Source organism: Protopterus annectens, chromosome 4.part0 (assembly GCF_019279795.1).
Source record: "Protopterus annectens isolate FY-2018-M chromosome 4.part0, PAN1.0, whole genome shotgun sequence".
Lineage (NCBI taxonomy): Eukaryota > Metazoa > Chordata > Ceratodontiformes > Protopteridae > Protopterus > Protopterus annectens.
Genome location: NC_056733.1, coordinates 216,817,526 through 216,832,538, shown reverse-complemented (window position 1 = coordinate 216,832,538; position 15,013 = coordinate 216,817,526). Strand labels below are relative to the sequence as shown.

The 15,013-nt window shown below is 44.7% G+C and overlaps 1 protein-coding gene across 1 annotated transcript in view; it reads left to right on the top strand.

Annotated features, from left to right (window-relative positions):
- ASPSCR1 (ASPSCR1 tether for SLC2A4, UBX domain containing) overlaps positions 1-15,013 on the top strand; it is a 4,162,292-nt gene that overhangs the window by 2,966,980 nt on the left and 1,180,299 nt on the right. The window contains exon 12 of the mRNA XM_044068220.1: positions 10,920-10,972. Coding sequence (XP_043924155.1) covers positions 10,920-10,972 — 53 coding nt within the window. The remainder of the gene's footprint in view (positions 1-10,919; positions 10,973-15,013) is intronic.

The window sequence follows — 15,013 nt, the reverse complement described above, 5'->3', positions numbered from 1 at the left end:
AAGGGTACTGCTCAAAATAAGGGAGGAAAAACCGAGGACAATCCTGATTGCCCCAGACTGGCCATGCCAGCACTGGCACCCACTGCTGTGCAACTTGTTACCCCTGCCACCATGGCATCTCCCAAAGATCCCAACACTCCTGACCCAGAGGGATGAAGAATTCATGCATCCCCAATTGTAGACCCTCAATCTGGCAGCCTGGCTTGTTCTCTGAACACTTCATAAGCTGCCAATCTAAGCAAACAAGTTCTAGATGTGATACATGAGGCCAGATGCCCTAGCACTAGAAAATCTTATGCTGACAAATGGAAAAGGTTTTGTACCTGGATCCAGGCTAAGGGAGTCGGAATGGCACAGCCCTCCTTACCTCTCTACCTGGGCTACCTGGCTGACTTTCTTCACCGGGGTCTATCCTTCTCTTCTATTAAAATTCATGCCTCTGCCATCTCTGCTCATTTCAGCACAGAGCCACCTCTTTTCTCCCACCCTCTCATCAAACAGTTCTTAAGAGGGGCTAACAGCTTGAGTCCACCAAGAAGAGCACCTACCCGAGCTTGGGACCTAAACTTTGTGTCAGAAAGGCTCACCCTGCCCCCCCCCCCCCCCCACACTTTGAATCAGCAGCTTCAGCAGAGTTAGTTTCTCTCTTGGAAGACAGCCTTGCTTCTGGCCATCACTTCAGCTAGAAGAGTATCCGAGCTACAAGCATTTATGGTTGTAGAGCCATTCATCATTTTCCATGCTGACAGGGTCTCCCTCAGGACTAACCCATCCTTCATGCCAAAAGTGGTGTCCAGTGTGGCTCTCAACCAATCCATTCATTTATCCACCTTATTCTCTAACCCACAAAACAAGGCGGAAATGATTCTGCACTCTCTAGATGTGTACAGACAGCTCAGATTCTGCCTAGACAGGACTAAATAATTTAGAAAGACTGATCAATTGTTAGTCAGCTTTGCTGCAGGAGCAGAGGGCAAGGCCATATCCAAACAAACCACTTCCAAATGGATAGCACACTGCATCCATTTCTGCTACAAGCAGCATGGGAAACCTCCCCCCAAGGGGGTCAGGACACATTCTACCAGAGTAACCTCCACCTCTGCAGCTTTCCTCAGAGGGATCCCCACCAGGGACATCCTGGAGGCTGCAATATGGACATCTGTTCATACCTTCACCAAGCATTACCACTGGCCTATCTTCTCCAAATCCAGGGCAGGCTTTGCCACCGCAGTCTTGCAGGAAATCCTAGCCAGCCCCCATTCATCTTGACTGCCTCCACCCTTTTCTTCAGTTTTGGGAATCAACCCAAATTTGATGACTGCAACAGTGAAACACGAAGAACCATAGTGCAGTTATGTACACTTACCATAAATGTAGATGTCCGAGTGTATTCACTGTTGCAGTCCTGGTTTCTATCCCTCCATCCCCCTTGTCTCTCTCTCAATTTCTCACGGTCTCGCTCTCTCTCTCCTTATAAGGAATTTTTGGTATTTACTTTCTACTGGTGGTGTTCTTTCATCATAACCTAGCTCCCTCTTGGGGGCTCCAGACAGGGCAAGAAAAATTGATGTAATGGTGTCGGCTGACTTATTTTATACCACTGACGACCTGACGTCAGTCCTGGAGCGAAGACAACTGGCGCAGAAATACTAAGCCTCTGGTATTCAGGCTGACTGAGGGCTACCCTGGCAGGGATAACCCAAATGTGATGACTGCAACAGTGAATACACTCGAACATCTACATTTATGGTAAGTGTACACAACTGTACTTTTATCTCAATGGTTTAAAGACTGTATAACTTTCATTTTTCAACAAAAAAAAGTGCAATTACTGGAACCTGTTAAAACATATTCAACAAGGGCAGTAGCTGCTTCTACAATCTTTCATTCCAGTGCTTCTGTTGATATTTGTGCAGCGGCTACCTGTGCATCCCCTCATACCTTTGTTACTCATTACAAGCTGGGTCTGGTCTTTAGGGGACGAACATCATTTGGCTTGATGGTGCTCAGGAATATTCTTCCATGAGATCTCTGTCCCACAGTCAAGGATTAAGTGAAGATTGAAAACATCAGATAAAGAAGTTATGTCTTAACCATAACATTCCATCTGTGTTGTCGATCTTCACTTATCCTTGACACCCCAACCTCCTTCCCCCTGCCCTTTGTTTTCTTGGAGGAAAGGATCTTTCCCAAAAGACTGTTTTTTTTTTTTTTTTCCTTTTAAGAATACAGATATGTCTCTGGTCTGTTACTTCCAGTCTGTCACTATTTAATTCAGACTTTATCTGAAGTAATTCTGTGAGGAGCATTATGGATAATGCTTAGCTATATAGTTTTTGAGGGGGAGAGCTGGAATAACGGCCAAGTCAGTTCCGAGATACGGAACTGAGCCCACAGTCAAGGATAAGTGAAGAACAACAATATAGAAGGAATGTTATAGTAAGACACAACTACTTTATATCATCACCCTCCCTTCCATTACACCACAATAATTATTCATTATTTCTTCTCCAGACTTTGCCTTTTCTGTTTGCCCTTGTATTCTAAAATTGCGTTGGACAATGTTTTTTCTCTACCTTCTCTTCTAGTTTAATGGCAGCCAGTTTTTTTCCCCCAGGTTCTTCCAAAACCTTCATTGCAGACCATCATTCCTTTCTGATTAGAAGCCATGGTCACTTTAACTTTAAAAAGTCCATCATGTGGTTTACTATCTGGAAGACAAGTGGAAGGTATTTTTCGATACCACTAATACATTAATTCAGTTATTTTTTGCTAAAACAGAGAATCTGAAGTAGTTACCTTCATTTGTGCATCAACCTGTGGGTCTTCGGATCTGAGCCGTCAGTTTCCAACAGCAGAGATCCGAGCTCCAAGCTCCTCCCCCTACCCATAATCCCCTGCCAACCCTACCTGACCTCAGATCTAGTTTGCCGCGGTTTCATCCAGCAGCTCGATCACTGAGTTCCAGGCTTAGCGTCTATTTGTAAGAAATTTTACCTTTTTTCTCTTCTCTTTTTTGTAAATTCAGTGTGCGTGTGTTGTGTACAAAGTTCCCTTTACCTGCTAATCTTCATATTTTTCCTTCCCCACCCTCGTTAGTGCGTTAGGGAGTGTGCTGTGTGTTGGGGCCTAGCGTGTGTTTTCTTTCATTATGTCGGAGGCCCCAAAAGCTGTTTTTTCTAAGTGTACCGAGTGTGGCCATAAGCTGTCCCCGGCGGATGGCCACACTCGGTGCATGTTGTGCCATGGGGTTGGACACCTGTCGTCAGGTTGCTCCATATGTGCGGCGTTCAACCCCAGGGCACTTAAGGACCGGAGGACTAAGCTGGTTCTGGCGGGACTGCTGCCCCCGGACTCTGCTTCAGCCTCCGGTCCCACGGTGGCTCCTGCCACGGCTGCGGCTACTGCCACTCCTGCCTCCCTTCCTCTGGCCGGGACTCACCCTCCCGCTTCGGGCCAGGAGGATAAGGGAGTCCAGGAAAGAGAAGCGGAAGGAGAAGCACCACAAGCGGTGGGCCGAGGCCTCATCATCTGCCCCGCCGGCTAAGCGGTCTTCTCCCTCCAGGACTTCCGAGCCTTCTACCCCTCGGCTCTGGTCTCCTCCTTTTTCACCGGGACCGGAGGAGGCCCGGCCCCCGTCGAGGTCATCGAGGCGGCACTCCCGTCCTGCCTCGGTGGCCTCATCCAGATCCACCCGAAGCCTGACGGACGCAGACTTGGACCGGATGATGAGAAAATTCCTCCAGGCCCAGCTGCAGATGGGAGTGCTCCTGCCTCCCCCTCCCTCTGGGGGTGGAGCTCAACACCTTTTTTTTGCCCCAGTTGCTCCTTCTCCGACCCGCTTCCCGGGTTCGGTGTTTTCGGAGCCGGGTAGTGTCGGCGCCGGGGGGTGTCGGCACCGACAGTATCGGGTACTTCGGCGCCGACAATACCCTCGAGTCTGTCGGGTCCCTTTTCTTCGGATCTGAACTCTCGGAGCCGAGAGCTGAGCTTCGGATCCGAGGGTCTCAGTGTGCCTTTGGCTCAGCCCAGGTTGGAGCATACTGGACCTTCGGATCCGACCTCGTCGGCTCCGGCCCCGATCCGCCCGTCGGATCCGAGGGAGGGTCTGCTTTCGGATCCAAGAGAGAGAGCGTCTCTCCTTCAGCATTCGACATGGTGGAGAGGGTTCTGTCGAGGGATTCCAGACCCCCGGCCTTGGCTGCGGCTCCACCCTGCATCCCATCTCAGATGGGTCCGACTTCCGTCAGCCAGTCCCAGGGACAGCTTGCTTCAACGTCCCAGGTCATTCCGTTGGAACATGACGTTGCTGGTGAGGTCTCCTCGGACAGCCCCCCTGAGGAGATTCCTCACAAGCGCAAGTGCAAGAGGAGGCTCTTGGACTCCCCTGAGTCCTTGACCGAGGACACAGATTTGGCGGAAGGGGAAGGTTCCCCAAGATCACCCCCCGAGGACGTGTCATTTGGAGACATCATGGAGTTGCTCAGGATTAGGGGGGATGGTCTGCCCCAAAGCCTACCTCGGACAAATCTGTGTTCCTGGAGGCGTTTGAAGCAGGCCCGTCTACCTCTTGGGTGTCCCCTCCAGCTGACCCCCTGGTAGATCTGATCACTACCAGGGCGTGGAAGGAGCCGGACACTGTGGAGCCAGTCCCAAAAAGACCTGACAAGATACTTAGTCCACCCTTCGACAGATCTCACTGGAGTAAGGGAACCCCTGTAGATGCCATGTTGGTGGCGGCCACTAAGAGGGAATTAGCCCAGGAGAGTCCCTTGGTCCATCCTCCAGACAAGGAGTCTCGGTCAATGGATTGATTAGGGAAGCAGGTTTTTAGTTCAGCTACCTTCTCAGTGAGGTCACTGAACTATATGGCACATGTCATACGACTGCAGCGAGACCTTATCAAAGAGTACGCCACGTCGCCTCCGGATTCCATGTCGGTGGAGGACAAACGGTTGTACTCTTCCTGAATGGCCACTCTTGGGTCTATCTCGAACACCTCTATGCGGCTACTGTCCCACGCCATGGAAGGGGCCGCTAGGGCTAGCGGAGCAGGCGTCGTTATGAGGCGACAGGCCTGGCTCCGCCACTGTGATTTCGCGGAACCCTTTAATGCATCTTTCGCTAATGCCCCTTTCGATGGTTCTGCCCTTTTTGGCAAAACTGTACGCGATACCTTGGTCCAGAGCGAGAAGGACAGGAAGACATTGTCTGCCGTCAGAGTCTGCTTCTCTGCTCCCCAGAGGTCCTTTTTCAAGAACCAAAAGGGACAGAAGAAGATGTGGTTCTGGAAGTCGCAACAGCCCTGTTTTGCTCCGGACCCCCAGTCCTTCCGTGGCAGAGGAGGGCATGGTGGACGCCGCCCTAGAGGCAGAGGGGGCCAGAGGAGCTTTGGGTCCAGAGAACCATTCTCTGACCGGCCCACGTAACAGCCCTGAAGGGTTACCCGACTGCTCCACTCTGGAGGCAGTCGGGGGGCACTTCTCGAGGCACCTAGCAGCTTGGGAGTCCATCACAACCGACCGCTGGGTGCTTCGCATCATATCCAGAGGTTACCAGATCCCTTTCTCCCATTTCCCTCGCAATCCCAGACACCTCCCTGACGTCCCACCCGAGCAGAGGGAGGCCGCAGCTGCGGAAATCCAGCGGCTGCTAGAAAAAAGAGCCATCCAGCACATCCCCACAGACCAGTACGGATCAGGCTTTTACTCCAGGTTCTTCTTGGTGCCAAAAAAGACGGGGGACTTCAGACAGATCCTCGACCTATCCCTCTTGAACCTGTCAGTAACCAAGGAAAAGTTCCGGATGGTCATTCTTCAATCTATTCTTCCCCTCCTGCGGGAGAACGACTGGATGTGCTCTATAGACCTCAAGGATGCGTACTACCACATCCTGATGGACAGACAATCCAGGAGGTTTCTCCGCTTCTGGCTAGGAGCCAGCCATTACCAGTTCAGGGCCCTTCCCTTTGGTCTCACCACAGCCCCCAGGGTGTTCACCAAAGTTCTGTCGGTGATAGCGGCCCACCTGCAACTGCAGGGCATTCAGGTTTTCCCATACCTAGATGACTGACTCCTGACTGCCCCACCAAGGCCTCTACTCTGCGCAGCCAGAAACTCCTTTCTTCACCTAGCGGCCCGGCTGGGGATTACTATCAACATAGAGAAATCTTCCCTTTCTCCAACTCAAACCATAGATTTCATCGGAGCAAGGTTGGACACAAACAGGCATCTAGCCCTCTTAACTCCAGACAGAGTGCGGATCTTAAGACTCCATGTGCGGGCCATATTCCTACCCCAGGCACCCCCAGCGGAATTGGTCCTGAGGGCTTTGGGTTCGATGGCAGCCACCATCAACCTGTTGCGGATGGCGCGTCTGAACGTGAGAGTCCTGCAATGGACTCTCCAAGTTCAACGGTCTTTTCTGCAATTCCCTCTGTACCGCCCTATTCCCCTCAGCAGGGTTTGCAAAGAGGCCCTCTTATGGTGGCTCCAATCCCTGGACCTCCAGAAGGGGTGCCCCTTTTCTATGTCCACTCCCCTAACCATGGTGACCACGGACGCCTCTCGCCTCGGGTGGGGGGGCATTGTGCGGGCAGGACAGTCCAAGGCACGTGGAACAGCACAGAGACCTCTCTGCATATAAATGTCCTAGAGGTGAGGGCGGTGCTTTTGGCGTTGCAAGCACTACAGAGCCTCCTTCCCGTAGGAATGATTGCAATCCAGACGGACAACATGGCAGTAGTCTGGTACATCAACAAACAGGGAGGAACCAGGTCTTATCCCCTTTGTCGAGAGGCCATGAGAATGTGGGAATGGGCGATTTCCACCAACCGCTTTCTCATAGCGACACACATTCCGGGACGGTCCAACATTCTAGCAGACAAGTTGAGTCGCACCATCCTCTCGCCGTATGGGTGGTCTCTGAACTCAAAAGTAGCGAAGCAGATATTCTCCACTTGGGGTCAACCTTGTTGCGATCTTTTCGCCTCTCCTTCAAATGTGAAATTCAACAACTACTTCCTTCTAATTCCCCCTCCTGGGGAATCCCCACGAGACGCTCTGGTGCATGCTTGGCTCCCCAGTCTCCTTTATGCTTATCCTCCTCTTCCGCGAAGTTTCTTCAGAAAGCCAGTCGGTTGCAGAACAAGATAATCCTCATTGCCCCATTCTGGCCTTGCCAGGCTTGGTTCCCCATATCTTTGGTCTCACCTAGTTAATCCTCCCTGGATTCTGGATCCCTTTCTGGATCTCATAACCCACCCATTGGATCTTCCGACCCCGAATCTGGACATCCTCAAGCTCACGGCTTGGTTGATCCAGTTCCAAGGTTAGCTAGGACTCCCGGTATCTCTTCCCAGGTCAAAGCTATTCTGGTGGCGGCGCATAAGCCATACACCAGAAAGGTCTATGATAGCAAATGGAAACGTTTTTCTATTTGGGCGGAGCACAGAGATCTAGATCCTTTCACAGCTCCGTTGCCTGCGGTGTTAGATTTCCTATCAGGACTCTTCGATCAGGGCGCCAGCTCCTCTACAGTCAAGGTTCAGTTGGCGGCTATCTCTCACTATCACGTAGGAAGCGACCTTGGACCATTGATCTCCTTTAAGTTATGCAAGGCCTTTCTGAAGGGTACCTTCTTACTCAGACCCCCGGTGAGGGAAGCAGTCCCTCCTTGGGACTTCACTTTGGTACTGCAGGCACTTACAGCCCCGCCCTTTGAACCTGCAGCCTCAGTAGATCTAAAATTCTTATCTTGAAAAACTGCCTTTCTTGTAGCTATCACCTCAGCCCGAAGGGTTTCTGAAATTCAAGCCCTTTGTGCAAAACCACCTTATTTGTCCTTCCACAAAGACAGAGTCTACCTCAGGACCAATCCTTCCTTTCTTCCAAAAATTGCATCCGAATCGAATATTAATCAGTCCATTAACCTACCAGTTTTTTTTCCCAACTACCAAAACAAAGGGGAACATAAGTTACATCTGTTGGACCTGCACAAACAACTGCGCTTTTATTTACATAGAACAGCTGGTCATAGGCAATCAGATCAGCTGTTCATTTCCTTTGCCAAATTTAACTTGGGAAAGGCTGTCTCCAAAGTCACACTGTCCAGATGGATTTCTCAGTGTATTCTGTTGGCATATGAATGTACTGGTCGGCCCGCACCTCTAGGAGTTCATGCCCACTCTACCCGGTCTGTCTCTACCTCGGCGGCCTTTCGTTCTAGACTCTCGTTGGATGATATCTGCTCAGCAGCAACATGGGCTTCATCTCATACCTTCATTAATCACTACAAGCTGGATATTGTCTCCAGAGGGAGAGCATCCTTTGGCTCTGCAGTGCTCCAGAACATCCTTCATTGAGGACCGCCCAAGGTTTAGATAGCTGGGGACTCTGTCCCGTAGGTTGATGCACAAATGAAGTTAACTACTTCAGATTAAGAAATTATGTACTCACCATAACGTTCCATCTGAGTAGGTAAACTTCATTTGTCAGCAACCGACCCCCCCCCCCCCTCCGTCCCCCTGACCTTCAGATGTTCGAGATGTTACCTTCCTTACGGCAAGGGTATGTAGCTAGTTTTGCGGGTGATTTTTGTATGCTTATATAGCTGTGGGCAAACTCGATCTGAGGTCAGGCAGGGTTGGCAGGGGATTATGGGTAGGGGGAGGAGCTTGGAGCTCAGATCTGTGCTGTTGGAAACTGCCAGCTCGGATCCGATAAGGATACGAAGGGCCATAGGTTGCTGACAAATGAAGTTTACCTACTCAGATGGAACGTTATGGTGAGTACATAACTTATTTGCAATTACCTGTTTTTTAATAAAACAGAATTATGTTGTGTTTTCTTCAAAAGATGAAAAACTGAACAGTCATAAGAATGGTATTTAAAGCAACAAGTACCACTACCAAAGAAACAGCAGACTCTCTCTAGTCATGACAACATTCATCCTGCTCCTTGGCTCACAGTTGTTTAGACTTCTACAAGACCATTCTCTCTCTCCCTCCTTCCTATAACCTCAGAAACTGCAGTAATTCAGGAGTACTGTTGCAAGCATATCATTCCAAACTGCATACAAGCTAAATGTAAATGCATCCAGTCTGATGGTGTAATCTATCATCACTAGTCAACTTGCCTCACATGCTCTTTTCTTTTCTTCTTATCCCTCCCTTTAGAATTTTACCATTAATTCAATGATTAGCTATGGGTTTAGCTCATGTATAATTATACATTTATTGTTTGCATTTATGTTTTATAATTGTACTCTGACTATATTTGTCAACACTGTAACTCTCATTATTTATGTGTCCTGGGCTGCGACTAAAATTGGTCAGTTAATGATGTGTCCTACCTCTGTCAACAAATTCAGGTAAAGTAAAATAAAATAAATGAAGATGCAACACCATTCCATGACCTATTTGTCACAGTTAGATTTCTGCATTTTGCTCTTCACTGCATAAATGCCAATTTTCTTAACTCAGCAATCTGGCAGCTTTTCCCTACTTCTACAGCCTGCTTAAATCATCTGTAAATAAACTGAGGAATGAAACCATCTCTTGTCTTAATAACTAGGAGGTAAAAGTTTTGTCTGTAACCTCTGACAATGAAATTCTGGATGCAAATAGCAATGTCTGATTAATCTTTTCCAATTTTTTTATTTATATATATATATATATATATATATATATATATATATATATATATATATATATATATATGTATAACTAGGGAGAATTCTCAAATCTTGTGTGAGTAGTCTGCCTGTGACATACCATACCTATATCATATAGCCCCTTTCAGAAAATCACTTTTGTGAAGGCAACAATAGGTGGAAAATTGTCTAAACTACTCTTCTGAAACACAGTTTCATGTGTTTTATAAAAAGTTGAGAGTGTTAAGCTAGTCGTGTGCTTGTGCTTCGCAACAACCCTTTGAGTGTGGTAGTATCTGTGCCATGCATATGCCCTCATACTTTATTGTATACTTCATCTTCTTTTTTACCTTGCAGCTTGCCATTCTCTACCCATACCCCCTCCCCTGGACACATTCGTGTTCTGCATCTCACCCCTCAGAGCTTCCCTTTCTTGTGACCTCTCCCTCCCTCATGCTTCCTAAACTCTTAACTCCCTGATGTATGATTTGTTGTTTTCTGATCTGTAACACTGTTGTTCTTTTTTCTGTGTACATCATTCATTTCTTATTCATTACTTATATCTTCACATTTATATTATGTAGAGTATATAACCAATTTCCAGTTAAGTTGGGTATTAGCACAGTAGTGTTTAGAAGTTTTGATTATTATTTTTATTCTTGGTGATTCATTGTTTGATATATTTCAAACCTTTTTTATCATTTAATCATTCACTGTTTTATACTTCGTAATCACTGTGTGTAATATAACTGCAGTGGTGGTGCTGCGGTAGCGTTGTCGCCTCGCAGTAAGACGCTGGCCGGTTCGATTCTCAGCTAGAGCGTCTTCTACGTGGAGACATGCGTGAATGGGCGAATCCGTCGTCATTTAAAGCAGAACAGAGTAGAGCAACCACTGCACTGGAGGCTTAAAATCGGAACACTCAATATCAAGTGGAGCAGTTGAGCTGTATGAACCAGCTTATTAGTTCAGTTCTCTTAATTTATGAGTTGGGCAATCGCTATTTACCCTTATCTGTTAATGTTGCACCTTTTTTACAATGTACTTCTCTTTGCTGAGAATAAGTGAGTCATTAAGCAAAAAGAGAAGTTGTATACAGACTTAAAGTAACACAGATTGGCATAGTTTTATTTATTGACAGATGTACAGAATTATTTTCTTTTCTGAACATAGCTGCTAAAATGTATTTTATAATAATAATTACTCCCAGCAGTACTTTTTGACCTCATTGATGGATATCTGAACTGTTTTTCCTGTCCCTTTTATAGTTGTTACTCCACCCAAGATTATTTTGGAGGATATGACAGTTACTCTCTTCCAGGTATGCCTTACTTTTTATCCCATTTTTTAAGTGCATGTTTTAGCTTGAATTGTTTTGATAGCTCTTAAACACATTTTTTCCCTTTGATCTAGCATTTTAGGATAGCGATCATGGTATTTAGCCATGAGATGTTAAACTGGGTCTGTCTGAAATTTCATGAAAAAGAGTACCCAAGTTTTTCTAATCACATCTCCTTGAATAATTTAGGTGGCGTTTCTTAAGGGAAGTATATGATAAATTATTGTAGTTAAAAGTTTGAGAGCCAGGGAACATAATTTAAGCATTAAAGATAAAAAGGTTTGCATTAAACAGCAATGTACTCATTTCCCAAGAAAGTCTACTGGTTAGTATTTAAAAATAAGAACACAGTTTATACATTTGTGACAAGTTTGTTACAGATTTTTTTGATAAGCTTCTTTCTGTGCTTGCCAACACCAAAATTCAGTTTGTCCGCTGAAGACTTGTCTAGAATAGTCAGTCATGATTTCAGATGCTGTGTAGCTGCTGTCACATTACAGGGAGTGCAAGAGTATGTTTATGGTGTCCCCTTGCACCGCATTGCCCCCTCATTTATAGTATCAGTAGGCTGTACATGATATGCTGAATTGTTTTTAATAAGATATTATTCTGCTTAAATATTTGTCTGTAATTTGTAATTGTATTTCTGACATGACATCTGTATTTTTCAAGTGTTTAATATTTTTTTTTTTACTCGAGGGTAAAATTGATTAAAAGATTCATTATTGTCATGACAATAACCAGAAAATGCAGAAATACAGTCCAGTAGCCATATATTTCACAAATAATGCATAATAATTGTGATATCTATAGAAGAATACATTTCTTTTTCCCACAATGATCTGGCTTGTGAGGTACTAAAATGCTGCAATAAAGGTACAGAAGTAATTTTAAGTTAAAGTATTTAGAGTTCTGTATAGGATACTTGAATTTCAGTACTTCAGAATTGACTTTTGTCAAAAGAGGTAGTAGTTCACAACACCTTTTTGAAGGGACTGTTGGGGGAGCAAGGTCCCCTTAAAACATAAAACATATCAGAAATGACTGATTCTTATGGGAGCATGGAGAAGGGACCCTTCCAAAACTGTGCACAATTTGGCAAACATCCATTCTGAACTTCTTCACTTTGTGAAGACAAAGAAAGATGAGGAAAACCTGTATAATATGTAGTGAGTCTTAAATGTAAATAAAATTAGACTAACTTTTAGTCTGATAAAGACACATACAAACAGCCTGACCAAGCAACCTAGCTTTGTCCAACAGTAAAACATTTTTAAAGTATTTACACCTGTTGTGTCCTGTAGGGAAGTTGATACTAAAGAATCATTTACTTGTTTATATTTAGATAACAATAATCCACCTTGAATCAAGCACGTTTACAGTGGAGACAAGGGGAAAAAAGCTGAGAAGAGTTCCACATATGAGCAAATACATTTAATGACAGGTTAATGTAATACAGTGCACAGAAGCTTGAAAAACACACGACATTCAAAACCCAAAAAGGCTTCATGTCTCAACAATAGGATCTATTCTGCTAACAGTCTAAGTGTATTTATTTAGTTATATTATTCTGTTTCTGTCCTTTTGTAGCTGTACTGATCCGAAGTAGGTATATATAGCCACAGCACAAGCACAAGGTTAAATAGTGCAATGCATCTGTTATATATTTCAGAAACAAAAATAATTGTAATAGAAAACTAACAGTGGCCTTAAAATTAGGGTCAGGTTTTAAATAGTGCTGTTATAAACTTACAGTTTCCAGAATGCCATGTTTTGCATTAGCTTGCATTTTGGAAGGACATAGAGTGAAACTCAAAAGTCTATCATTATTTAATGACTGCAACTTCAATGGCTTGCAGTCCACATCTTTTATGAGGAGCAGATCAAACCGAGGAGGCAAAATGTGGATGTTATGTACATTTCTAGAGAGTTAGTAAGTATGGCCTCAAGCAATGACTGCTGTCCATTTGGAAGAAAACTCTCTGGAGTCATGTGGCTGCTCTTTTGATAACTAAGACAAAGTAGCTTTTAAGCTATACTACTGAAAATGGATTTATGGTTTCTGTCTTCCTAAGCTTAAGAAATGTAAATCCACCTTTCCTAAAAGCCATTTCTTGATGCTGTTGGATCATCTACTCTAATGTTGGAACCTGTGAATAAAAGTTCTCTCTGGCTTTCTGATCCAAATATTGTATTGCAGGAGGCTTCCGTGGACATTAAAGGATCTGTCAAAATTCTTTTTCTTATTGCTTTTGGAAAGTTCTACTCTGCAAGTTACTATTTTTCACCCTACAATCTTAATGTTATTGTCTGGACATACCCCAGTCCCTTTACTCACCATTGTCAACTTTTATATATTGTGATAAAGTGCTTGATGCTTTTGTGAGAACTTCTTAAAGATATGTCAAGCCATTTACCCATCTCCTTTGACTTGGAGTGCTGACAGTGTTTTAACTTTCCAACTGGAGTTCCCTTTTCAGCAGTACTCATAGTTTTGTCATTGACAATATCTTTATTCCAGCAAGTGATGGTCATATCAATGCTGATGCTGCTACAAGTGCAATGGCTGGTGTCACATACTCAGGCCCCAACTTTTCCAGTGCCATGTCTCCTGGCATTGGTTTTAACATAGGTCATGCTTCTTCAGGCCCTATTATTCTTCATGCCAGTTTTTTTGGCAGCACTGTTGCCATTGATTTCTAGTGCCATGTCCTTGACTCCATCAGTACACCATTGTTTCTCCACAGGTTCTACATAGGTTCCTCAGATGCCACTTCCACTGATATGGGCATTAATCCAACCAAAATTGAGGTACAGTGCCCAGGAAAATCAAGAAACAACTTTAGAAAACAAAAACAGGCACCGTTGGAGGTGAAATGAATAAATCTGAATACCGAAAATGGAAACGACAGCTAGGTTTTATTCATGAATTCATGAATAAACCTAGCTGTCATTTCCATTATCAGTATTCAGATTTATTCATTTCACCGCCATTGGCGTCTGTTTTTGTTTTCTAATGATATTGACATTAGTTATCCATCTTCCAGCCCTCTATTATGTGGTGTTTAAGCCAGTTTAGAGAGTTTCTGCCCATTAACATAGTGGTACGAGAATGGGAAAGAATTACCAGTATTTTAGCAATAACTGCTAAATTTACTTTGGCCCTCAGAAGGGGCAGACTATCTAGAAATAAGGAGCAGAAAAGGGGTTAACAAACTGAGATGGAGAGAGGGTAGATAAAATTCCAGAGAAAATGTATAATGACAAATAGTTGCTGCTTTACAGTGCAGTTATTGTGGAACAGCCTTTGATCTACAGTCTGAAAGACTCTGTAGAGTAAGTCAGAAGACAGAGAGAAAATTCCTGGATGCAGTTGCTTTTCATCAAGAGAAACAACTTGAAAGAGGGGAGCCTAGATCTTTGCTATTTTTGACCAATATCCCTTTGGACCGATGTGATGTGATGTGACTATAGAATTTAATTCCAGCTAAAATCCCCATCATTTCCTCTTCCATTTTGCCTCTCTCTTCATTGCAGACTTGTTTATATGTAGTCTTCTTTCCTATCACTTAGCTTTTATCTATTATTCTCCTCTTAGACATTTACTTTGTTAAAAACTGTTGCAACTCTCAAACTTAAATGATACATGTTTGCTTTTTATACACTTTATTCAGGTGAATGTGTATCTGCACAGCTGACTGGCATACTCTATATATCTTTCATTTTTTATGGTTAGTAACTTAATTACTGGTTGTCTCTGTACAACCTGGGCTGGGCCTGAAATTGGTCAGATCTGATTAGTGCCCTGTCCTGGTAAATATACATGAATAAATAAACTTGAATACTAAGGACTGACCAGACGCATGCAACAACTGTAGCATTCACAGAAGTTCCTTAAAAAAAAGGAAGGCGTACCACCCCAAAGGCCTATCCCTGTACTCTATCTGCCATAGACTACTGAGAGGTGATCTATGCTTGGCCTACACAGCATCATGTGATGCCTCTGTGATGAACTGTAAAACA